Genomic DNA, 24,858 nt, shown 5'->3' on the forward strand with positions numbered 1-24,858 from the left:
GAACCCACGGTTCCAACTCAAAGGGTTTTACCCTAAAGAAGTAATCCCTGAAAGCAGGAAAACACCCACCTCTCAAGGATATTAGAGAAGAGCTGCTATAATGGTGAAAATGAAAATAACTCAGGCATCCATCAAGGGGACATATATGATTATGCTCAGTTGTGTCTGACTCTTTGTGACCCCATGGACTATAGCCCACCAGGCTCCTCTGTCCATGGGATTCTCTGGGCAAGAATACTGGGTTGCCATGCCCTTTTCCAAGGGATCTTCCCAACCCAGGGATCAAACCCACGTCTCTTATGTCTCCTGCATTGGCAAACAGGTTCTTTACCACTAGCGCCACCTGGGAAGCACTATCCATCAAGGGGATGGGTATAAATCATGGTATATGATCTAAGCAGAACACGGGACAGTGGTCAAAACCGATGACAGAGATCTATATTTATGGACATGAAGTTATGTCTAACACACAGCAGCAAGTAGAAAAAACAAAACCCAGGGTGTTTTCCTAAATGACTTAACAGTTCCAAGAGAAGCCAAAAGGCAGGGAGCTCAAAACATCAGCTTCCAAAGCCTTCCCTCTGGCTCAGGTCACAGTCTCCCTTGAGGTGCCTCAGTCTCTCAGTCTATAAAATGGGGATAAAAAAACACCAGGGCTACTATCATCCCCTCTACTGTCCCCAGGGTACTCTGGGGAGTAATTAGCTGGTATTTGTGATGTGTGTTGCTGCACTTGAGTTATTACAGAAAATTTTCCATCAGGCTCACCCAAGTTCTTAAGCGAAACTAAAGAAGATTTGATGAAATGCCCCAAAGACAAGTAAGCGTGGTAATAATAAGGCAGGAGAAACTGCCCATTGGGAAGTGAGGCAGAGTCAGGGTTTCATCAGCGCTCCCCGGGGATGAGGTCAGCACACACCGATGCCTCTGGGCCTCCAAGGGAACGATTATCACACTGTAACCAGCGTCCCTGGGGCTCCTTATTAGTATAATAGAAACCCTGTCTGCTCTCATAGAGACCACAGAGACTGGGAGCCTAAAAAGACCACATGAGTCTCAGCACACCACCCCTCACCCCAGTCACCAAAGAGCACATGGCCTAATGAGGGGTGCGGGGACAGATGGGCAGGGACCCCTCTGCCGCGCATCAGCCTGTCCTGTGGAATTCCGATAGCAGCTGCCGAGCTATGGGAATATCTACGGAGAGACGGAGCAGCCTGCAGAGGGGCAGGGCATGCATAATGCCCCAAACTCTGCCAGGGCACAGAAAGACAGAGGTTATGCCACTCTGGGGGGGCAGACAGGACACACTGTCCCTCTCTGTCATTCTGAATCCTAACACTGCCTCCTGGCACAGAAAGGACCCCGCCAATGGCAGTGAACACTGGCAGGGGAGCCCTGTCTGGAGAAGGCTGCCCCTGGCCATTGCTTGTGCCCAGCATTCTGTGGAACGTCCACCCTTCGTGAGCACCAGACGGAGGAGCTGGAATGCTTTTTCCTGCAGAGTCTGTGCTGTACGCATTCTTCAAAATTCCCCTTTCTTCCTTCCCCTAATTCCTGTCTCTCTCTTTCTCCATCTGTCTCATCCTGTCTCTCAGATCTATTCCGGTGAGTCCCAGAGGGCCAGAGTGAAGCAAGTTCTACAGTTCTGATGCAACGCCCGGCCACAGGTGAGGCCCCGGCTCTTCTGAAAACGTAATGAACGGGCCACAGCAGCTTGTGTGCTTCTTGACAGCACACAGGTGCTGATAAATATCGACCTCCAGGGCATTCCTGGTAAACACGGCCCGAGCGTCGCACCAGCATGGGCACCAGTGAGCACATGCATGCACATGCGCGCAGACACACACACACACACACACAAACACTTGTGCACACACACACTCACACCTTCTCAGCTCTGCTCTCACTCTGCTCTCACACATCAAAAACAAATTATTTAACTATTCTCTTCCCTGAGGATTAGAGCTCTAATTTCAAACACACAGCTCCCTGGCTTGTCTCACACATGCAGCATTCTGATAGGTTAAATGCTGCCATTTAATTACCATAATGAGAGGTGCTTTTTTTGGGTTTCCTTAAAGGTTGATTTTTTCCCTCTCTTGTTTTACCCTGAAAATCATTTTTAACATGTTTTCATCCATAATTTTCCACATCCTTCTCCCCACTATGTACACAGGGAAGAAGGAAGGAGAAAGACTCTTTAGGTCCATGTCTTAAAGAGTTTCTCAGAGGTGAATGGATAACAATACCAAAGGTTCAAACCATTTATTTAAATTTTTTTTAATTTAACATTTATTTAAAGTTTTTAATGACAAAAAGAAAAGGCAGAAGGAAGAGGTAAAAGCCAGCAAAGTGAACTAATAAAGTGAGGGTCTCAGACAGAAATGGTCAGTGAGAGATGAGGTGTGGCTGGTGTAAGTTACTGGGGGAGGGAGGGTCAGTCCTGCAGGTGGTTTTAGTGGGAGGTAGGAGGGGTGAGATCCAGAGATGTCCGGATATGCTTCAAGGCAGCCTCAAATCAAGCCCTATGCTGGGAAGATCCCCTGGAGAAGGGAATGGCTACCCACTCCAGTCCTCTTGCCTTGAGAACCCCAGTGGACAGAGGAGCCTGGCGGGCTACAGTCCATGGGGTCGCAAGAGTCAGAAGTGATTGAGCACACACGCAGATCAAGCAAGGAGGCTGTTTTCCATGGAAAGGCTAGACAACTGAACAAGATGCCTACAGAAAAGAAATCTGCTTTCAGATATACTGAAAAGTTTACAACTATATGATCTTCCAAACTGCATATCAGAATTCAGGCCAACACGAGTTGACTTCACAGCCTGACACACAGGACTGGATGGAGCTGCGTGGCTGGTGCCTGAGGAAGGCAGACACCCTGGGAAGGCAGACAGCTCCAGCCACAGTGGCCGAGAGTCCTTCGGAGGAGAGGGGCCAGCACCAGGGGAGGGGCCAGAGGAAGGGAAACACTCTTCTCCAGCCCTCTTACAAGTGACCGGAAACTAGCATATCTCCCAGGAAGACAACTGGGCTAACCGGTTACCACGTGCTACCCGGGTCTTTTTCACCCTCACTCCTGTTGGAACCTCTGACCGTTAGGCTCTCTGCCTTAGCCCCACACCTTTTACCCCTCTGACTCATGATTTGCAGGAGTTGCAGGAGTCAAGGTACCGAGAAGGTCATCTGCTACCAGAGAACCAAGGTACCTGCAGGGTCAGGTCATTGTAACCGCCATGTCTTACAGTGTGTGGGGAGGCCCTGAGGCCACATTAACCAAAGCCACCTATCACAAACAAAAAGATGAGTGGGAATACACACAAACATGACCTAAACGGACAAACTCAGAGAGGAACAGTTAAGGAGCAGGTGCCAGGGGGAGAGAGGAGCTTTCTGGAGAATGAGTTTTCAGTGACAGGTGGGAGCGCGGCCCGCAATGACCATGGTCCGATTCAGTGGGACCGGGTTCTTGGCAGGAGAGGCAGGTTTTACCAGGAACACGGACAGGCCTCTCACTGAGAAGCCATTTCCAGATAAAACAACACTTGCTTCACAAATGCCAACTTCGTTTTCTTTAGAGAGCCTCAGATTTCAGCAACACCACTTCACAATGTCTATGTGGAGAAAGTTGAGGCTATCAGTCACCCAGTGGAAGCAACTTCGAAAGCCAGGGGCTTAACACTGGACAGCCTGACGAGGGCAGTGACACAGCCTGACTGGGGTCTCCAACTGCAAAACCCCTGGCCACATCACAGGGGTCTGTCGGTTTCCTTCCTCTTTCCTTCCCACTATCTCCAACTCTGGATCCGGAACTCTTCTCACTCCATCTGCTCTTCGCCAGGCCAGTTCACAGGCCAAAAACTCTGGACAGTGAGCACAGATGCCTCCCTCTCCTTCACTCCTTGAATCCTGCCCACTCTACTTCCTTACCCTCCCTAATCCAGCACCTTCTCTACTCTCGTGACTGCCCTTCTCCCCTGAATTCTTGCAGTGAGCTCCTAAGTGCCCACCGAACCCGAAGAGCGAGCTTCGGAAACACAAATAGGATCCATTACTATGCCACATAAAAGTCTTCAACGGCTTCCCCATCGTCTACAGACTAAAATCCAAACCCTTGTGTTCACACACAGAAGTTCTGACCCTGGCTACCTCCCTAACTTACCAGCCTACTTCCTGATTCTCTGAATCATTTCTTACTTTGGAGACTGTGTTCCCATCCCATCCTGGCATGTATTAAAGTCACCACCACTCCCCAAACCCTAAAGACAACTAATCCTCTAGAAGGACTCCTGTAAGGGTAACCTCCTCATTTTTTAACCCATCCGCACTAGTCCTCCTCGCCCACCACGGAACCAATGACTCCCTCTTCTGGGCCTCTATACGTATACCTATTACAGCACCTGTAACACTTTATCATCCATCCTGCACTTGTTCGCATACTGTGGAATCACACTAGACTAACGTTAAACCTTATTTTTCTAATTTCAGTGCTTAGCACAAAAGAAAGACACAAAGAAAATGTACATTTAATAAATGGTCAGTGGATGCATGATTTTTCCACTGTGTCATATTGCCTTTGTATGTAACACTGTCTGGGAACCAACAATTTTTTGTTTACCTATGTAGATATATATATAATATATATAATAATAATAATATATATAATAGATATATGAAAAGGAGAGATAAAACTTGAAGCAAACGATTCTAAAAAGCAGATTAAAAACTGTTTCATTTAAAAATGCATTATAACTTCCTGATTGTGCTTCTGTTAGACTAACAATGAAACTGTTTCACATCCCCAATCCCACACTGGTTGGAGAGGGAGTACAGCTACAGGGAATTAAAGGAAAACTGGTTTAAACTTTCATGATAAATATTTACAAGTAAACAGCTGAGAACTAACTGTACCTGTGTACTCTTGGTTCACCATGAGATCCTTTTAAACAAATATCTACCATTCCCTCAAAACAGAATAATTACGATAAGGCCATGTAAGCGCTCAGCCTACAAGATATATATTAACTGTCCTGGTACAAGCTGTAATAATCTCAAGGCCAAACCTGTGCAAGGCTTCCTATGGTGCCAGACTCCAGCGTTCTGCACACTGACATTAGAGCTGAGGGAGGCACATGCTGCTCCGCAAAGGTTCGACTCCTCAGAGTGGATCTTAAAGGTGAGGCAGGCGGCTCAGGAGAAAGCCGATTTAATTTGTTTAACATCGTAAAAAGGGACATTTCCACATGGGCAGCAAGGACATGAATATCATGTGTGTATGGCAGAATTATAAACGCATTTTTGGCGAAATTCAATAAAGCTGATTCTACTGCATAAGGTCAGCAATTTACTATAAAAAATGATATGATTGCAATTTTTAATATAACCCATGTATTTGCGGCAAGATGCTCTGGAAGATTGTGCAATGTAACCATTCGACCTCTCCGCCGGTGCAGAGACAGCCCTGTTTACCCTTTCTTGTCCTGATAAAAGCCTCAGTACAGAACAACAAAGTCAACGGCACTCACTAGCAGAGCCGTCCTCCCCGGGTCTGAGCCTTCCTCTTCTCGAACACTACCACAGACTCTCTGGGTTGAACCCTTGTGGAAGACAGCAAGACAATCTCCAGAACTAAAGAGGACGAAAATTAAATTCATCTTCTATTCCTGATAATAGAAATGTATATGAAATGGCATGGATAAAATAAATAATCTCATTTCTAATAATACAATTCTTCAGGGAGAGCTCCCTGGTCCACGTGAGCGGACGATGCACTGAAACTCAATGATTCAGTGAAGACAGAGGCACGTTTCTCAAATGTGGTGGACTCCTGTTAGTCTCCATGCTCACATGCACATTTTTTGGAAGAAATAACCCAGGTTACCATGAAGATGAAATGAGCAAATGCATGTGAGAATGCTCTTAAATTATAAAGTAGAACACACAGGCTGGGGATGATCGCATGGTCTGTATCTGTCGTCTCAGGCTTGCTCATAAATCACAGTTTCTGCGTTTCTAGGCAGTTGCCGCAGTCTCATCACCAAGTTCTCTGAGGGCATGGACCACTTGTGCCCCAACTGCACTTAGCATGGCGCTCAGCAGACACGAGACTAGGAATGCATGGTGAGCAGAGCTGAGCTTGGTGACTGGTGATATGAAAGATTCCAGATTAGGGGATATGGAACTCCAAAAGAACCTTTTCCGCCCCCCCCCGCCCCACCCCCAACAGCATCTCCAGATGGAAGCTGGAAAGAGCTCACTCTTCTCACTCACAGCTACAGTCTGACCATAGTTTCCAGGTCAAGTCAATCTCCTTTCCTACCTCGGAGTCTCTGAGCTGGCTGTCCTTCTGCTCTCGCTCTTCACATTCTAGTTCCAGTGATCCTCCCAAAGCAAGCCTTCCCCTACTCTGTCAAAACTCTTTTACTCTTAGTCACAGCACCTTGCTTACTTCTAAGAGGTTTTGCACATTTCAGATTTCTGGAGAAGTCTGTCTCTATCCCAGATTGCTGTTTTATTTACCAGTATATATTCAGTCCCCAGGACCAGCACAGTAAGAGAAATATGCACTCAATAAATACTTGGATGGATGAACAAATGAATGATGAAAATCTTTCAAAGTCAGGTATTAAGGGCTTCCAGAGAATAATTTTCTGTTATTTCTATTTTGGTACTTAGTCTCCTCTTTGTAGGACTGCATAAAGGACAGCCTTTTGATTGAAAAAAAAAAAAAGTAAGTAAATACCAGAAATGGACTCAAAAGAGAGGTCATCATGAAGCTCCGTATTTATTCTCTTCCAATTACATTCTGTACAAATTAGCTCCGTTTGTAAAGTTAAACTGATTTTTTAAACTGCCTCTTCTTCAAACTCAACCTGTGTTCTTTTGGCCAAGACCCCAAATTTTGCAATTAGAATAATTTAATTGACAATTCTGTTTGTGACTCAGAAAGCAGGAGAGGGTATGGCTTTGTTCTTCAGCTTCACAGGTTCACCACTGTCGGTGGTAAAATATTTTTCTTGTTGGTTAACAGTATAGATCTAGCTTGAAGCCAAAAATGGAGTGGAAGAGAGCCCCATTCCTATGCACTGTAGGTTTCATTGAAAAGATGACATTTCTGTGGTTGTGATATTTAATTTATCACAGAGGGGCATGATTTTTTTCCCCTGAAATGCCATGATAAGGTAAACTTCAACTTTATGAATGAAAGCTTTTGCAATCATGTAACAAACTGAAAATCTACACAAGACTTAAAGACCACCCTATCACTAAAGACAATCTACTCAACAATCTAATTACAGAAAGATTACTTTAAAGGGCTGTAAAACTAAAAAGAATAATTAACAGTAAGAGACTAGTGCATTCCCAAGTCGTCTTCTGTCTGATGAAAGGGGTGAGATCTGGGAAGAATAGCTCCTATCAGAATGTTTTAGAAACCAAACATAGGTCTGTTTAAAGTGGAAGGGAAAAATCAGTACAGTCATTCAGTTCTTAGCACAAGTTAAATATAAGCTGGCGTGTGTGTATGTGTGTGAGTATGTGCATATGCACGTATGTGAGAGAGTACACCCCATCATTCTGTTCATTGAGGACCTTTAGTGAGTTCCTCTACCCCAAAGATGGAGAAAACATAAAGCTGCTGACTAACCAACTCAGCAAACCTACAATGAAAAGTACATTTAAAACCATGCTAACTTATGTTCCACAAACCAGACACACACACACACACACACAAACACACACATATACACACAGAGCAGCAGCAGATAAATTTATTTTTAGAAGGCAGAGACTCAAAAATGTTAATTTAACAATGGATTAGTTAATGAATGAATACTATCCAAAGTTAATTAAGAATCTTCCTAATTATAGTCTAATCAACATAAAATATTTTTCAGGAGACAGCCTTAAGTTCTACCTTATGTTAAATTTCAGAAGTCTCCACTTCCAACATTTTCCAACAGACCCACAGATCCCACAGTTCCTCTGGTGAAAATTCCCTCACCTACCCTTAGTAGACAAACCTCCTTTAAAATCATCTCAGAAAAGCTAGCAATGTGATACAGAACACATCAGCATTTATCTCTGGGACAAACTGGAGGTATATCACTACTGCTTTTCTTAACAACTAAAGGCCCAGGTTTTCTCAAAAACAGTTAACTAAAAACGTATCCTGCCCTCAAACATACACCCAGTCTGCTCTGTGTTGAATGAAATACTTTAGATTTACAAATAAACCACTGCCACCTGCTTCCAGACTGGAAAGGCAAACTCTCTTTTGCCTGACTCTTTTTTATTAACATGGTTTGAAACAAACTGAATGTTTCCCTCATTTTGTAGGCTGTTATGGAAATGGCTTGAAAAATAGTTATTAAACCAAGTTATTAAACGAAGTTATTAAACCTTCAGTAAGAAAGAGGCAAACCACTTTCTTACCCGAGAAGGGAATGGCAAACCACTTCAGCATTCTTGCCTTGAGAACCCCATGAACTGTATGAAAAAGCAAAAAGATATGGTCACAAAGAGTCGGACATGACTGAGTGACTGAATAACAAAAAAGAGAGAGGCTTGTGACGTCAGTGTGTTTGTACCCTGATTGGGGGCAACTATGTTGCTGCATTTGTGAATCTCCTTTCTTTTATAGATTCCTCCAATAGCACTCAGCATCCAGCCCTTCTTTCTAGTGGGCCTTCTGGTGTCAGAGAGGCTGGCACACCCACAGCAACACTTACCTCAGCGGCTAGAGCTGTGGCTGGGGATTAGGTGCACTCACAGGTGATTCAGAAAGCGGAAATGAGGCCAAAGACCTGTATCCGCTACTTCTGAGTGCTGCAAAAATCAGCAGATCATCAAGTGAACACTGGAAACACCATAGTTTCCTACTACAGTCCAATCTCTAGCCTCCAGCTTCATTTGTGAGGGTCAAGTTCCTATTCCAATGTCCTGTTTTTGTGGATGTAGGGACATCCTGCGGTGGCGGCAGCCCCGATGTCCTGATCTCTGAACACAGCTAAAAGGGTGTGCTCCTTTAAAAAAAAAAAAAAAGTATCTATTTGGCTGCATCGAGTCTTAGTTTTGGCATGTGGGATCTTTCGTTGCATTGCTCAGGCTTCTTCAGTTTCGGCTTGCAGGCTTAGTGTCCCAGCGGCATATGGGATCTTAGTTCCCTAACCAGGGATCAAACTCCCCTGCACTGGAAGGTGGATTCTTAACCACTGGAACAGCAGGTATGACTCAAAAGTTCCAGTGGTAGCCTCCTGGGCCCTTACTTGCCTGGCTGAGCAGAGGGAGCAGCCTTCCCAGAGAGTCCTTCAATGTCCTGGAAGTCATTCCTGGAGGCCTGGCTTTGTGTCCACTCCTTTGGCCCTTTCAACAAATGAGGAAATGCCCAACTTTTTACATTCAATCACTCTCTGACCAGAATTCCGAAAGGTTCCTGTTGCCTGAATTTTTCTGATACCAACAAGTTTATCTTTTTAACATAGAAAGTGAAAGTTGCTCAGTCATGTCAGACTCTTGGCGACCCCATGGACTATTCAGTCCGTGGAATTCTCTAGGCCAGAATACTGGAGTGGGTAGCCTTTCCCTTCTCCAAGGGATCTTCCCAACTCAGAGATCGAACCCAGGTCTCCCACATGCCAGTGTAGCCCTTTATTTATTCATAAAATGTTATGTTTTTAATATAACAGTACAGCAAAATGATTATAGCCTATTAAGAATATACCTTCTAAGAGGACGTGTACTGCTGATCGCTGTCATCATTAATTAAGCCATGATTTTAGTGCCAGGCACTCTGCTAAGCACTTCTCACACTATTTTCATCTCATTCCTACAAGAACCTTTTGCAGTAAACGCTATCATTAACCCCATTTTACAGATAAGGAAACCACAGCAGAGCGAGGTTAAGAATTTTACCCAGGGCTACACAGTCAGAAAGTGGTGAAGCTGGGATTGGAACCCAAGCAGTCTAGGCCCTATTGACTCCCCAGCTGAAGCATCTCAAACCTGACAGATTATTTAGTCACTCCAAAAGAATGCTTCCAAAGTCATGTGGTATTGCTACTGGAGACAAGCTACAAATAAAACACCTGCAGGTTCCTTCCCTCCAGGCTCAAAACCCTAATACACTCACCCACCACTGGTGACAACAGAAGATGGTAGAAGCACTTTTGAAAACAGTTTGGAAGTTTCCTAGAGAGTTAAACATGTAACCATCATATGATACATACAGTCTATCCCTCAGTTCTGCCTGAGAGAAAAGGAATTACACGTCTCTACAAAGATTTATACAGAAATGTTAAGAGCAGCTTTAATAGCTAAAAACTGGAAACAATTCCAACGTCCATCAACAGGTGAATGGATAAACAAACTGGTATAACCAAAGCAAGGGAATACTATTCAGCAAGAAAAAGGGATGAATCACTCATACATGTAACAACATGGGTGAATCTCTATCATGCTGAGTAAAAACAGCCAGGCCCAAAACGGGATGCACACTACATGACTCCATTTATATAAAATTGTAGAAAATGCGGACTTCCCTGGTCGTACAGTGGATAAGAATTCTCCTGTCAGCGCAGGGGACACGAGTGCAACCCCTGGTCCAGGAAGATACCACCTGCTGCGGAGCAACTAAGCCCGTGTGCCACAACTACTGAGCCAGGGTGCCTGGAGCCCGTGCTCTGCAACAAGAGAAGCCACTGCAATGAAAAGCCCTCACATCGCAATGAAGGGTAGCCCCCGCTTGTTGCAACTAGAGAAAGCCCTCGCATAACAATGAAGACCCAGTGCAGTGCAGCCAAAAATTTTCGTAAAATTCCAGAAAATGCACTAATCTGTAGAGAAAGAAAGCAGATCAATGCTTACTGGGGAATCAGCACATGCTGGGGCAGGGAGGAAGGAATTATAAAGGAAGACGAGGAAACATCTGGGGGGTGATCGGTATGTTATCTTTTTTTGGCTGCATGGGGTCTAACTAAGACCTGTGGCACACAGGATCTCTGATCTTTGCTGCAGCACATGGGTCCTTGTAGTTGCAGCATGTGGGATCTAGTTCCCTAACCAGGGATTCAACCTGGGCCCAGAGTCTTAGCCAATGGACTGCCAGGGCAGTCCCAATGTGTTCATTATTTGATTGCAGCAATGGTTTCACAGGTATACACACATAGGCCAAATTTTATAGTTGTACAAATTAAGTATGTATATCGTTTCCTGTATGTCAGTCATATCTCAGTAAAGCTGCTTAACATAATACAGCAACCCTGAGGGTCAACTTTGGTCCTGTCTCCTTCACCTCACACATCTCATCTACTACTGAGCCTGGCTTACTCCCTTTTTCTACATTGTCTGTAGTTCTGTCCTTCCTTTCCAGAAAATAGATGGTATGGTTCAAAGAACTCTAGGCATAAGACTTGGTTCTAGTTCTATTTCTGCCATTAATCTGCACTACTTAATCTTTCTGAGCCTCAGTTTCCTCTCCTGTGAAATGGGAGATTAATTGCATTCATTCATTCAACAAATATCTATTAACCTGCTTATAACCACATGTAAGATTATAGTGAAGAAAAGAACCCATCTATGTGCTTTGTAAACCACAAAGTTCTGCACATAAATATGTCATTTCTTTTTCCATTTCTACTGCTATTCCTTCCAAGTCCAGATTCTCTGCACCTAACAAAGGACTTGGCAGGACCTTCTCCACAGCTGGTCTATCGACAGGCCAATTCAGTCTACACACTGAGCCTAGAGTAATATCCTCAAGTACAGTCTCATAGAGTATTTCAGCTGGTTCAAAAGTGCTCTCAACTGTTAAATTTATCACATTGAGCCCTAACACTGGCTCCTCACTCACTGTCCACCTCACCAACCTCATTTCTCTTCTTTTTGAGGACCCAATGGGCCAATCCAGCTAACTGCACATGGGTCTCTGTGTGAGCCTCCCTCACCAGCAATGCCCTTCCCTGTTCTCTGACCATCTACACCCACTGCCTCCCTCAGTGCCTAGGTCAAAACTTAGTTCTGCTGACCTAAGTAACTTTGAAAAGAATGCTTTCGCTGGATTCTGTAAGACTTAAAGACAAAAAGAACTGCATATAAATACTCTTTATATGAACACTAGAGTATTGGTAAAACATTTAGGAGAAGGTGATGGCACCCCACTCCAGTACTCTTGCCTGGAAAATCCCATGGATGGAGGAGCCTGGTAGGCTACAATCCATGGGGCCGCTAAGAGTTGGACACGACTGAGCGACTTCACTTTAACTTTTCACTTTCATGCAGTGGAGAAGGCAATGGCAACCCACTCCAGTGTTCTTGCCTGGAGAATCTCAGGGACAGAGGAGCCTGGTGAACTTCTCTCTATGGGGTCGCACAGAGTCGGACATAACTGACGAGACTTAGCAGCAGCAGCAGCAGCAATTCTGAAGCCATTTTCCAGGTACGCTGCTGCTCCTAAGTCACTTCAGTTGTGTCCAACTCTGTGCGACCCCACGGACAGCAGCCCACCAGGCTCCCCCATCCCTGGGATGAACCCCCAGGCAAGAACACTGGAATGGGTTGCCATTTCCTTCTCCAATTTCCACGTACGCAGGGCTGAACAAATAAATAAACTGAGGACTTATGAAGAACAGACCTCCTTTTGAAACTTTCCCAGGTAAATGTCTTCTAACTATCACCCAATCACTTAACCTATTGTTCACTGGCCTGTGACCGAGGCTACTATGTAGCTGCTGAGAATGTCAGGAGGAGAAGACGCGGTCACCATCCTTGAGGTGCTTACAGCCCTACTGAGCCTTCTACTCCATGTCTCCCTCGTCAGGGTCTGCTCACTTCTGTGGTACTGCTATGTTTCACGGATAGACGTTGGTACAGTTGATAAGCACTCGGCAGCCATTCCTACCTCCTAATGAGCTTCTCGTCCATAAAACAAGTATTTCATTTTTCTTTCATGAAACCCTAATGTAATAATACTCTGCATACACCAGGCCCTGAATACAGGCTGATTACCTAAGCTACAGCCCAGGACCCACATCACATCCCACAATAACAACCAAAAAAAGCTAAGCCATACAGTGGACTCTTGAACAACACAGGTCTGAAGTGTGCAAGTCTACTTACATGTTTATTTTTCTCAATAAATACTACAGTACTACATGACCCGAGGTGGGCTGGATCCATGGATGCCGAACCCTGATACAGAGGGCAGACTATGGGACTTGAGCCTCCATGTATGTTGTTAGTCCCTGTTGTTGACTGGGCCCTGGAACCAATCCCTGCTTGGATACTGAGGGATGACAGGCAGCCCCCCATATCCACACTTTCCACATCCACAGGTTCAACCAACCACGGATCAAAAGCATTTGAGGAAAAAAACTCCAGAAAACTCCAAAGTGCCAAACTTGAATTTGCCGAACACAGGCAACTATTTACACATCATTTACATTGTACTGGGTATTATAAGTAAATTGAGAGATGATTTAAATGGGAGGATACGTAGGATATATGCAAATATGATATCCTTTGGTGGAGGTTCTGGAATCAATCCCCGGGAAATACTGACAGACTGTACTTCATTTGAAAATAGATACTCACTTTCAAGTTTCTGAAGCTTTCCATTTATTTGAATGTTTATTTTGAATCAAAAATTCAATTTATGAGCCCACATCCCTTCAAAAAATGAGATTAAAAAAAAAGATTCTTTTAGAAAGAAAAGTATTTTTCATGTAACCATTGACCAGAATGTCCCCTCAGAATACAAATCTGTGCCCAGTGTTCATAATAATTTGTTTGTGTTTTTTCTCTTATTAATTTCTTTCTACCTATGGTCTGCTGCTGCTGCTGCTGCTAAGTCGCTTCAGTCATGTCCGACTCTGTACGACCCCATAGACGGCAGCCTACCAGGCCCCGCCGTCCCTGGGATTCTCCAGGCAAGAACACTGGAGTGGGTTGCCATTTCCTCCTCCAATGCATGAAAGTGAAAAGTGAAAGTGAAGTCGCTCAGTCATGTCCGACTCTTAGCCACCCCATGGACTGCAGCCTACCAGGCTCCTCCGTCCATGGGATTTTCCAGGCAAGAGTACTGGAGTGGGGTGCCATTGCCTTCTCCCTACCTATGGTCATGTTTATATTAAAAAACAGTTCTCTTTTCTTTGGGGGTAGGGTGACATGGTCTCCTGAAATCTTAAGAAAAATATACCATAGCCTAGGTACCATACAGAAAATGTTTAGCAGTGTCCAACAATATACAGGCAGGAATATTCCCTGATGCATTGTTTGAAACAAGAGACAGGAATCAGCCTAAATGTCCCCTAATTTGGGACTGACTCAAAAAAATGATGATAAGAGGAATACAATGGAGTACTATGCAGCCACTGACAAGAATGAGGCAAACCTGTGTGTTAAAGTGGAATGCAAGCCAAGATACAATGGCAAGCATAAGGTAAAGTGTGAAACATGCTACCACTGTATTTAAAAGGTGTTTATGTTATTAAATATTCATGTGCTTTTGTATGGATAGAACTTTGGAATGATACAGGAAGTTCTCTACATACAAACCTTTGTGAACTTTCAAAGACACGAACCTGTGTGCCAGCCCCTGGATGCCAGCTGCTGCTCTGTAAGACTGTACTTTTCAGTGTGCTGCACTGTAAAGATTAAAAATGCTTGCTTTTTCTTGTGCTTGTTTTTTATGTACGTATTATTTGTGTGAAAAGTATTATAAACCTATTAAAGTATGATACAATACAGCTGATTGTGTTAGTTGGGCATCTAGGCTAACTTTGTTGGACTTAAGAACAACCTGGACTCAGGAAAGTACCCTCGGAACGGAACTCACTCACATGTAGGGGACCGACAGCACACAGAAACTGTGAATAGCAGCACTCTCTCGGAAAGAGGATGGGTGCGGGGTCAGGAGCAAGAGATGGCAGGACGACCTATTCTTCGCTAGCTATCCTTCACTGTTTGAATTCTTAAAACCATGCACATATCTTGCTTTAAAAATTTTTCTTTTATCTTTAAAACAGTACTGTATGTACATGGCAGTGTCACATTGTTTCTCCTCACAGTGTTGCTGCAGGCACACAAGTCAAGAAAGAAGGAGTCATTCTTCATTTTCAGAGAATTCTTAAAACCACTCACTAAATCTAAAAGAGCTGTCTCCCCTCCCCTTCAAGCTCCCCTGTGCAGCCGTCCTCTGACTGCAGGGAGAGGAGTAGAAACACACTTGACTCAGCTGTCTGGGGAGAACAAGTGCTACTGGCTCCCCCTCTGAACAGGGAGGCCACAGTGACCAGCCAGCCGAGCTGCTGCAGCTCTCATCCTGAATGCTGAAAAAAATCTGCGGAGTTCCAGACAAGTGTGGATAACAAGGGGAGCAGGAAAATGGATGGGGGGAACACCAGTCAGGATGATGGATAAGCTGGTCCCGAACAGCGGGTGATGGGCATGCAGATGCAGGACTGGCAGGGAAGGAAGACTTCCGCTCACAACAGATGGATGGCGATGCTCAATCATCCCCGGGACGCAGGCGGCCGCCACACGCAGCCCGGCCTACTCTGGCTCTGGCAGTACCTCGCTCGCCCGCAGGGCAGCACGGGCTCCCCCAGAGGCTCTCTGTACTGAACCCCCATCGGGGCAAGGCAGGGCAGGGCCGGGCCAGGGCAATGAGAGCAGGCAGTGCTTGAATAAGATGCCGCTCGAGGGCAAGCTGAACCAACTCGCGGGGACTGACTGCTAATGGACTTCTTCCCTTGGCTTCCCCAAAACACCCTTTTTGGTCTCTCTCAGTAGCCCTCACTCCAGAGTAAGGCTTGCTCAGCAAGGGTGACCTGTTTGCCCAGGCTTTGAGGGGCAGGCTAGGATGTGGGATTCCAGTGTTAAAACTGGGACAGTCCTGGGCAAACCAGAACCCGTGGTCATCCTACTTACGGGCCACTGTCCTCCCTTTTTTCTCTCCCCCTTCACTGTCAGTAAGAATCTAGATGGACCCAAGCTCTAAGCTCCCAACTGAGCAGAACCCCATGCAGAGGTCCCTGTGTCCTCCAGTCACCCATGACTAGCAGAGACCTCGGACTCAGTAAGAAAACTCATCCAACCCCAGTCTTCTCTCAGAACGGGACCATCTGTGATAGGCAAGGTTCAATTATTCCAGCAAATGCAGAAATGAGTCTACATCTTGATGCTGCAATCCGTCTGTTTAGCAAAGAATCAGAAGGGCTGGACAGCCCCTCACAGAGCTGATACTGTTCTTTCCAGCTCAGCCGCAGGAGTTTCTGAGGACGAGGAGATAGGCCCTGATCAAGCATGGGGTGGAAGCTGGCAAGCTCTTCATCCCTACCCCTTCCACGCTATCCGCTGGACCCAAGCTCTAGAAAAAAAAAACTGTGTTATAAAAATACTCTGGCTTTACTAAGACACATTAAAGAATTAATTATAAAGTAAAGCCGAAGGAGAAAATTAATTTTAGAAACACATGAGGTTACAATTTTTTTTTTTCCTGGAGATGGGGGAGGAAACAGTTATTTTCGTTTTCATCCTGGGGGCACAAGCTGGGAGCTGTCCAGTCGATAACCTGGCCATCAGAACAAGGTTTGTAATTAAAAGGTCAGTGACCTGGAAAGCCAGGGCCCCACTCCCAGAGCTACTCAGTAATGACGGAGCTATTAAATTAAGACTGTTATGAAATCAATGCTAAAAAAGCTTTCATGGTAACGAGATTCCATTCAAGGACATGCAAACTACCTCATGAAATGGACGTAAATGATAAAAAAGAAAAGTCATAAAACAGAGTTAAATTGAAATCTGTGTAAGAATTCACTCCCCCTTAAAATATTCCAGTGAGAGAAGCCCTTCACCTCTACTCCACTACCAAGGTTGAGACCAGCAGGGTTCTTCCTCAAGTTCATTTCCAGCAAGGAGGCAGTTTTGCTACTGGGGGTTCCGCTTCCAGGAACAGAAGAGAGATAAGATCTTGTTTCACCTTTTAGAATGAGGAAGCACGGTAGTAGTGTGTTTTATTTGATTCGTTCTCCTTCACCCTCCCCCCAGCCCTCTTACTAGATGAAGGAGAATATAGTCCTTAATTTATACACTTGAGAAGGACAACGGTAAGCCAAAGGGTCAGTCAGCACCACCCAGGTCCCACCATGCAAAATCACATTGGAAAGCAGACGACGCTCATCTCTTTTCTAGAACTCTGTCTTGCAACAGATATATGAGAGAAAGCTAACAGAGAAGTCTACCTCCCCCTATCTCATCTACCCCTTTACCCGCCACGAACAGGCTCCTCTCTCTTACCCAACTTATACTCAGCCTGCCAAACGTGTTTGGAAGCAGACCCTCCTACATTTTGTAGTTGGACAGGGTGTCAGATCAACATAAGCTTATTGACGACAGCATCCAAGCCCCTAACTTTCTGGACTGATCCAACTGCTGTTTTTAAGTTACTCTAACCTCCTGGACTGTAGCCTGCTTCAAGCCCCAGATACGATGCCTGCCTGGCAAGAACTGCTTCTATATATAGACCCGTTCCTTCTATGAGGGCTTAAACCCCACACACAGTCCAATTATCTTCATGTGTGGCTGACTCCGCAATTGATGTCATCTGCAGAATCAAGTGGTTGGACGGAAAACAAAAACATTTATTCTAATACTCTGAAGGTGAACAGCTGCTTTTCTCTTGCATCCAAAGAAATTCCCGATAAAAGAAAGAAATGTTGTAAATTACACAAACTGGCAGCACAAGCTTCAAAGAAAATGATAAATGATTCTAATAACTTCATGTTTCTCATTAATGACTCCATGTTCAGACTCTGAAGCATCCAAAAGAGATCTCAAAGAAACAAAAAACAAACAAACAAAACCACAAAAGACCCTTGCAAACCCTATGCCATCAGCTCCCCCGGCCTCCCCAGCCCTGAAATCAGAGGGCACAGGTTAACCTGTCAGTTACAGAGGTGGGACCAGGGCCCTACTCAGGGCTGCAGCTTCACAATAAAACAAACTCAGCTGATGTTTTTAGAGTAACCCTCATTTTCCACTGAAGTGACATGCACTACAGGGACCTCGATTTCTATATTAAATATTAAATAATATTAAAAGAAAAACAAAATTGGATTTGCCTTTTCGGGAAAGAGATGTTTATTAAAAAAAGAGAAAGTCAAGATTATAATTCAAGACAGGGCTCCACTGCAATTCCCTGAAGTGACATTTGCTAGGAAAGCCAAGACTACAGTAGCTGTGAGCTCCCCAAACCCAGCGCTCCAACCCTGCACTGCAGCGAGTCCTGTGGGAGACAGGACTGGAGGAAGCCAGGACCTTGGTCCCTCCCCTCCAGACGCACTCCCGGCCCCCAAGACCAGAGAGCCAACCCCCTTTCCTTCTCAACTAATGTTAGGGACAGGGCACACGCTCACTCCTTTATAAGATCCCCTCCTCCCTCACCCCATCAGAGATGGTACCAAGCTCTGTGAACGTGATCTGTGTACACCTGACCCTGAGAACGGGAAATGTGAAAAGTGAAGTTTAAATCCACAGAGGGCTCTTCTTCCCCAGATGCCCATCAAACCTTGGAATTCTCTGCCCAGAAAAGGTCCTGCCAGAACTTACTCTATTGGGATTCAACTTGGAAATAGATAATTACTGACTGAAGCAGCATTTTAGACGATAATGGAGGTGGGTGATTAAGTCCTCGGACTCCAGTTTAAGTGCGGGGTAAACTCTCTTTGGAAGAAAGGTAGGATGCCTCTCTGGTTTCCTGCGGCCTAACATTCTAAAAACTCTAAACCACAGTCAGGATCGAGAAGGAATTCCGCCCACAACAAATACTCATCTCCTCCAGGTCTTCTTTCACATGTCAACCTCCCTGAGGGACACCTGCTAATCACCCCGGTGAGAAGCACAATCCATTCCCACACGGCACCAGCTCCTTCCAGCCCACCACCCAGGCACTCCTCTCCATGGAACTTGCCATCTGATAAACCACGTTTTGTCTCTTCTTTTGCTGTCTGCCTTCCCCTGGTAGAACTCAATCTCTGAGAGGGCAGGGGTTTTGTCTGTTCTATTCTCAGCACAGGGCAAACACTCTGAGCTAAATTAATTAAATGATGGTCGTTGGTTTTTAAAGGAGCAACAAATGATAGTTGTACAGGACAGTTTTCTACAGTAATTATTAGCCGACCAAGTCAAAAGAAGTATTATTTGGCCCAGACTTTCTCTCTCTCTCTCTTTTCTCTCCCTCTCCCAGTCAGGGATTTATTAAAATTAAACAGATTAGATGGAGCTCCTGATACTCAAACTGCTCAGCAAAGCCTGCAGTGGGGAAGTGCCGAGCAAACACCAGAGACATTTGTCTCTAAATTGCTCTAAATACCTTCTGCAAATGAAATTCTAGCCCAGCTGCGTTTGAGAGAAAATGAGGAATAACTGGTCATTGTCAGTGGAGGAGAAGATCAGGCAGTTATAATATTGCACAATATACTGGGCAAAGGATCTCTTGGCAACTATGGATTTTGTCTCAGGTTACCCCGGGTAATCAGCACAGCTTTTAGGCTCAGCTTTCCCCAGCTTCAATGCTTTGATGAGAGAGCTGAAACCCCTGAGCTTTTATGATTAATTACTCCCCATAGGTACACATATTTCAAGGAAAAACTCTTTTACAGCATGATGGCTGTGGAGTGGAAGGGCCAACCAGTGCACTTCAAATTTTAATAATCTCCTACTGTTGGGGGTGGGGGGAACCAGGATGCCACCAGGAAGTGCCCCTCATCAGCTCAATCACAGACAGGGATCGGCCCTGAGGCTGCCTCTAAACAGCTGCCTGTGAATGAAACACTTGGGCTGATCACGCCCTAACCCTGCGAGCGCAGCCCTGGGACCCGGTTTTACATGGTCCGAAGCATCACTTCAGTGGGATACCATGGAGCAGACCTAGGAAACACCACCAAGTCATGCCCTCTTCCGTTTCAGCCACTAATGATTTAAGCTAAAAACCCAGAATTTTGAGACCAACATTCCAGTTCCTTAAAGAGTCTTGTTTGGGCTGAGAAGGGGCAGGGAGAGCAGAGATAACTCACTTCCCCTCACATAGTGTTTAAGGGCCTTTAAACAACTTCCTAGCTTTCCAAAAAATTAGACATGCAAAGAATGAAAAGAATGCAAAGTATCTAATTTCTTTGATAGGGTTTTTTTAAATATATATTTCACAAAAAAAGAAACATATCTTAAATTTCAATAAAACCAAAAGAGATTCTGCTTCAGACAATATTGAATTTGTCAAGATCCATTTAATCCCTGCTTACTGAAATACCATAAAACTAGTAATTTACCACTTCAATCTGTAAATCAGACTGACCCCAGGCTTGACCTTAACCTGACCTTGTTTAGTCATCTCATTTCCTTCGTCCTTCATTCATCTCTTTCTTCCTCATTCTTTACTGAGGCAGCTGACTTCATAACCTAAGGCCAGTCTTTCTGCAGCCACAGCCATGATCAGAAGAACAGAACACAGGGCAGGAGTCCTCCCCAGTCTTCTCCCTGGGCCTCTTCTGCTGCTGAACACAGCTGATGCCAGGCTGCCCTGGGCCAACTTGTTGGCCTTACATCTAGAGCTCAATTACCTGAATCTTCACATCTCTGCTCTACTGTAAGAAAAGAAGCATGCATTCCCACTGGGGGCCTCCCTCACCCCCACTCCCACACCAGTGGGGCAGTTGCAGGAGATCTTCATCAGTACAGCAGCTGCTGTCCGCCCGTCCCAGCCCCTCTCTGTAGGCCACTGGGCATGGCCACGGGGAACCTGTACCTTTCTTCTTAAGGAACGCTCTCCTGGTTGCAAGTGGGCTCTGGCGGACCCGAGAATTCTGTAGAAACTTCACTGCTGTGGCAATCTGGTAGGGGAGATAAAACAAAGAAGAGGAGGAAACGTCAACAGTCTACATTTCAAAATTAAGAATCCTACACGTTTACCCCAGGCCCATAGAAATAAGCACAATACTGGGGTCAAACTAACCAGTTATTTCTCACATGTAAAATCTGCTTAAATAAAAGACTCGGTTGGTTCCCTACCATGACTGGGTTCCTATATCTGGTTCTATCAAATCTAATCCCCTCAGCCCAGCTTTTAAGACCCCCAATAATCATTTCCTGTTCTCCCTGTTCGAGCTGATTCTTCACACTCCTCAGCAGGGAGCCCTCTCTGGCCACACTTACCCATGTCGCTCCATTTGTGTCCATGCTACGCCCTTTTTTCTAGAAGGCCTTCCCTTCCAGCCTCTACCAGTGTAAACACTGCACACGCAGCAGCAGCCCAGGCTTGCTATAGGCTGTTCTAACTCTTCGAAGTCTTCCCTGAATAAGCAAGCCATCTCTGATCTCCTCATTCTCTTCAAATCTTTGGTGCAGCTGGTGAGTGCCATATAGCTGAAGACACGAGTCTACTGTCTTCTAATGTTCAGGCTGCCTCCCCAGCCACACTGTTAGCATCTGAAGGGAAGAGACCAGGCTGCCTCTACAGAACCAGCCAAAGCAGTGAGCATCCACTGGCTGGGAAGACTTAGGTAAGTCACAGCCACTCACACTTGTCTCTCTTATGCAATGGAGCCAAATTCTAAAGAGCCTTCAAAGCACAAAGTTTAGGGTTTCATGGCTAAAAGCTGACAGACTAAAACATTATCTACCTACCTCTGGAAATAATATTATTTAAAGAAATCTAAGCATCTACAAATGAGCCAAGCAGGGGGTGGAAGGAAAACTATGGATGGTATTAACCTTCAAATTACTTAATGCACACAAAGCGTGTGCCTGCACACCACCTGTCTGCTCTCCACCCCTGACACTAGTCTGATGGGTGGGAAATGCCAACCTGCCCCCATAGGAAAGGGGCCACTGTAAATGACTGGCATTATTGATCTCATCAGAACCAAAAGAATCACTTAGTTTCCAGGTACAGGTAAAGTCAACAGACCCTGAAGTTTGCTCATAAGTTGTTGAAAGAAAAAATTTCTAAGGGGCCAAATGTAAGGAAGTTTTCTAAGATTTTTCAAACTAAGGCAGCAATTGAACAGAGATTCAAACAGAAAGTACTGTGACTACAAATGGAATACAAGCTACAAATATCTTCTTCATATTTTATATGAACTTCATCATGGGACCAGATACACCTCTTTGGTAACAAAAGATATGAGGATAAATCAGAAAGGAAAAAAAAAATTCAGGGCAAACCCCTGATGTATTTCCCCTGTGATCCCTCCACAGGAGGCTTGCATCAGACACTCTCCCCCAAGGACGAAGTCAGGTATCCCCAACTCCCAAATTTGGACCTGTCAGCGATAAGACACAGGAGCATTCCTTAAGGATAGTTAGAATCTGTCCAACACTGTGAACACTTTAACTACCATCATGAACTGCAGTGATAACCAATCGGTCCTGGATGAAAGAGAAATCGATGCTTAGGATTCTAGAACCCCAAAACTACATACTCACTCCCAAGCCCCTCAGGTTGCATCCAAATAGAGAAAAATCTGACAAACATCATTAAAATGGCTGCATTCTTATGAAGAGATGGGACAGGGGAAGAAAGAAGAGAGAAAAGGGAAACAGAATGGAGTGAAGGAGGGAGACGAGGAGAAGGAGGGGGTGATGGATGAGCAGAGGAGATGGACAGAAAAGAAGGCAAAAAGCAAAGGAAAGCAGCTAAGAGCCAGGAGGAAGTGGCGAAGGAGAAAAACAGGGAGAGAGGCTGGCCTTGGACTAGGAAGAGAGGCTGGCCTTGGACTAGGTGGACAGTTGCACCATCCCAGGCCCCATGGGCTCAAGGCCCATCTGCCCAGATCAGGTGTCTTAGGGTTAATTGCTCTTCACCTGGAGAAAAAAAACACACCTTCAACATACAAGACAAGAACACCATTTGTATATGTTGTAGGCTCCACACACCCTGGGATGGATCCCAGGTATCAGAGGAACTGTGGGCAGGCAGGTCTTAAGCCAGAGATGCCAATGGCACAGCTCCTGATGTTCACCGGTAGAAGCATAAACCTTTCCTTCATCCTTCCAAAATTTTCCATGACAGAGAAAGATAACAGAATCCCACCACTAAAACGCACAGGTTTCACCTTGCTTTTTTAATACAGTCCTTGGTATATGCATTTCTGGTCAGAGAGCAAAGTTCTGATGGGTTTAATGGTGCACTCAATGCAGTGCTTGGCGCATTCCATCAATTTTTTTTTTAAAAATTGCATCTCTTATTTCTTTAAATACATTAATCAGCCTGGTGTAGGCAAAACGGATCCATCGGACAATGCAATAAACATGAATTATCATCTATCCAACACGCATAATGGCTTAAAAATACATAATAGCAGGTGTAGTTTAAATGATTAGTTATTACACCTGTGGTGGGTCTGATTCAATTGGGGAAAATCATCTTTAATAGGTTAAAAGGTTTAGATCACCATGCTTTCCTTAAAGTGGCTGCAGAGAGGGAATGATGGAGTGCTCTGTCATTAGTAATTCATTTAAGAAAAACGTGGGGGATACAGCAAAGAACAGCATAAACGGGAGAATCCAATTTAAACATCAGGTAAAGTAGAAAACACCTTTTAAAAAAGCAAGATAAATGAATTTGGAAGGGAGGTGAAATTGACATATTTATTTTAACGGGAATTTGACAAAGTCCCGGCACACTTCAAACTTGCAAAAAATATGAACAATTTCTTTTAAAGTTCCCATTCACTAATTTCGAGCCATATAAAATAATACTGCCAAACACCTACATAAAGTATATCTGGGGCTTGTTTATGTCCCTCTTGATCTTTGTAGGAAAATGCAGGCGACAGGCAAATCGCATATTTAACAGCACCGGTATCACTACACCAGATGCAAAATATAAAGCATCCGAACTAACAGCTTCAACATAATGGGCTTTAGAAGAAAGATACCCAGATAAGCAGCTCCATCCATGTAAGCTGGACATACAGGAATGCCTCTCCTTTCACTAGCTATTTCTCCAGCTACTCTTCACTCTTCTCCTCTCTCCTCATAAGGACCTGGCACTTCAACAAGGTGGGGAAGAGCCCGTCCAACACAGAATTTTACAAGCCCTATGATTCACATATAGATGGTAGAAGATTTCTCCAAACCTTCCCCCATAATGCAAAGGTTTGAACACGCCTAGATAACGGACGCTGTCCTCAGTTTGCATCTTTCATTCGACTATTGGTGGACACTTTTCATTAACTTCACAGAGCAGTTCAAGGGCTCTTCCCTTGGCGGAGGTCGGACAGACACAACACCCTTTTGTCGGATGAAATGACGGGGTGCCTGCAGCCTGTCCTGTATTATCGTCTGATTTTCTAATTAGGAGATGAATGTGACTATTCATGGGTTATATTTGTGCCCAACTAAATTACATAAATTCAGGCCAAACCTTCCGCCTCAATGTCACAGATGTAAAACGGAGGCGGGAACGTTACTGCGCCCGGTGTAGGAGTGCAGCAAGCCAGGGAGAATCCCGGTGAAAAGCTCCGATGGCGTCATGGAAATCACTCGCTGCTGAGTCCCTCAGAGACACGGAACTGGCCCTCCTTTCCCCTTCTCTTGCACCCCGAGCATTCTTAATGAGCGCAAGGCAAATTACCAGTAGCTGGTCTCATAAAAATAAAGATGACAAACTCAGAAGGAAACAGAAGCAAAGTTTCTCATCACCCCATTCCTGTGACCCAATGCTCTGTGTCCCACCCTCCCTCTCTCAAAAAGCAAAACAAAACCATCCTGTCACCATCGACTCTGCAATTTTAGGAAAGTTTGATGATTTTACTCTGTTCATCACATAAAGCTAGAGATAAAACCCGGGTGCAAAGAGGAGG

The 24,858-nt window shown here is 44.9% G+C and overlaps 1 protein-coding gene across 4 annotated transcripts in view; it reads right to left on the reverse strand.

The window, feature by feature from the left end:
• The window catches only part of PEX14 (peroxisomal biogenesis factor 14), a 144,663-nt gene that overhangs the window by 72,790 nt on the left and 47,015 nt on the right, over positions 1–24,858 (reverse strand). For all 4 annotated transcript variants that reach the window (XM_027564930.1, XM_027564932.1, XM_027564931.1 and 1 more), the window contains exon 3: positions 20,799–20,883. In XM_027564930.1, the coding sequence (XP_027420731.1) occupies positions 20,799–20,883 (85 nt within the window). The remainder of the gene's footprint in view (positions 1–20,798; positions 20,884–24,858) is intronic.

Source organism: Bos indicus x Bos taurus, chromosome 16 (assembly GCF_003369695.1).
Source record: "Bos indicus x Bos taurus breed Angus x Brahman F1 hybrid chromosome 16, Bos_hybrid_MaternalHap_v2.0, whole genome shotgun sequence".
NCBI lineage: Eukaryota > Metazoa > Chordata > Mammalia > Artiodactyla > Bovidae > Bos > Bos indicus x Bos taurus.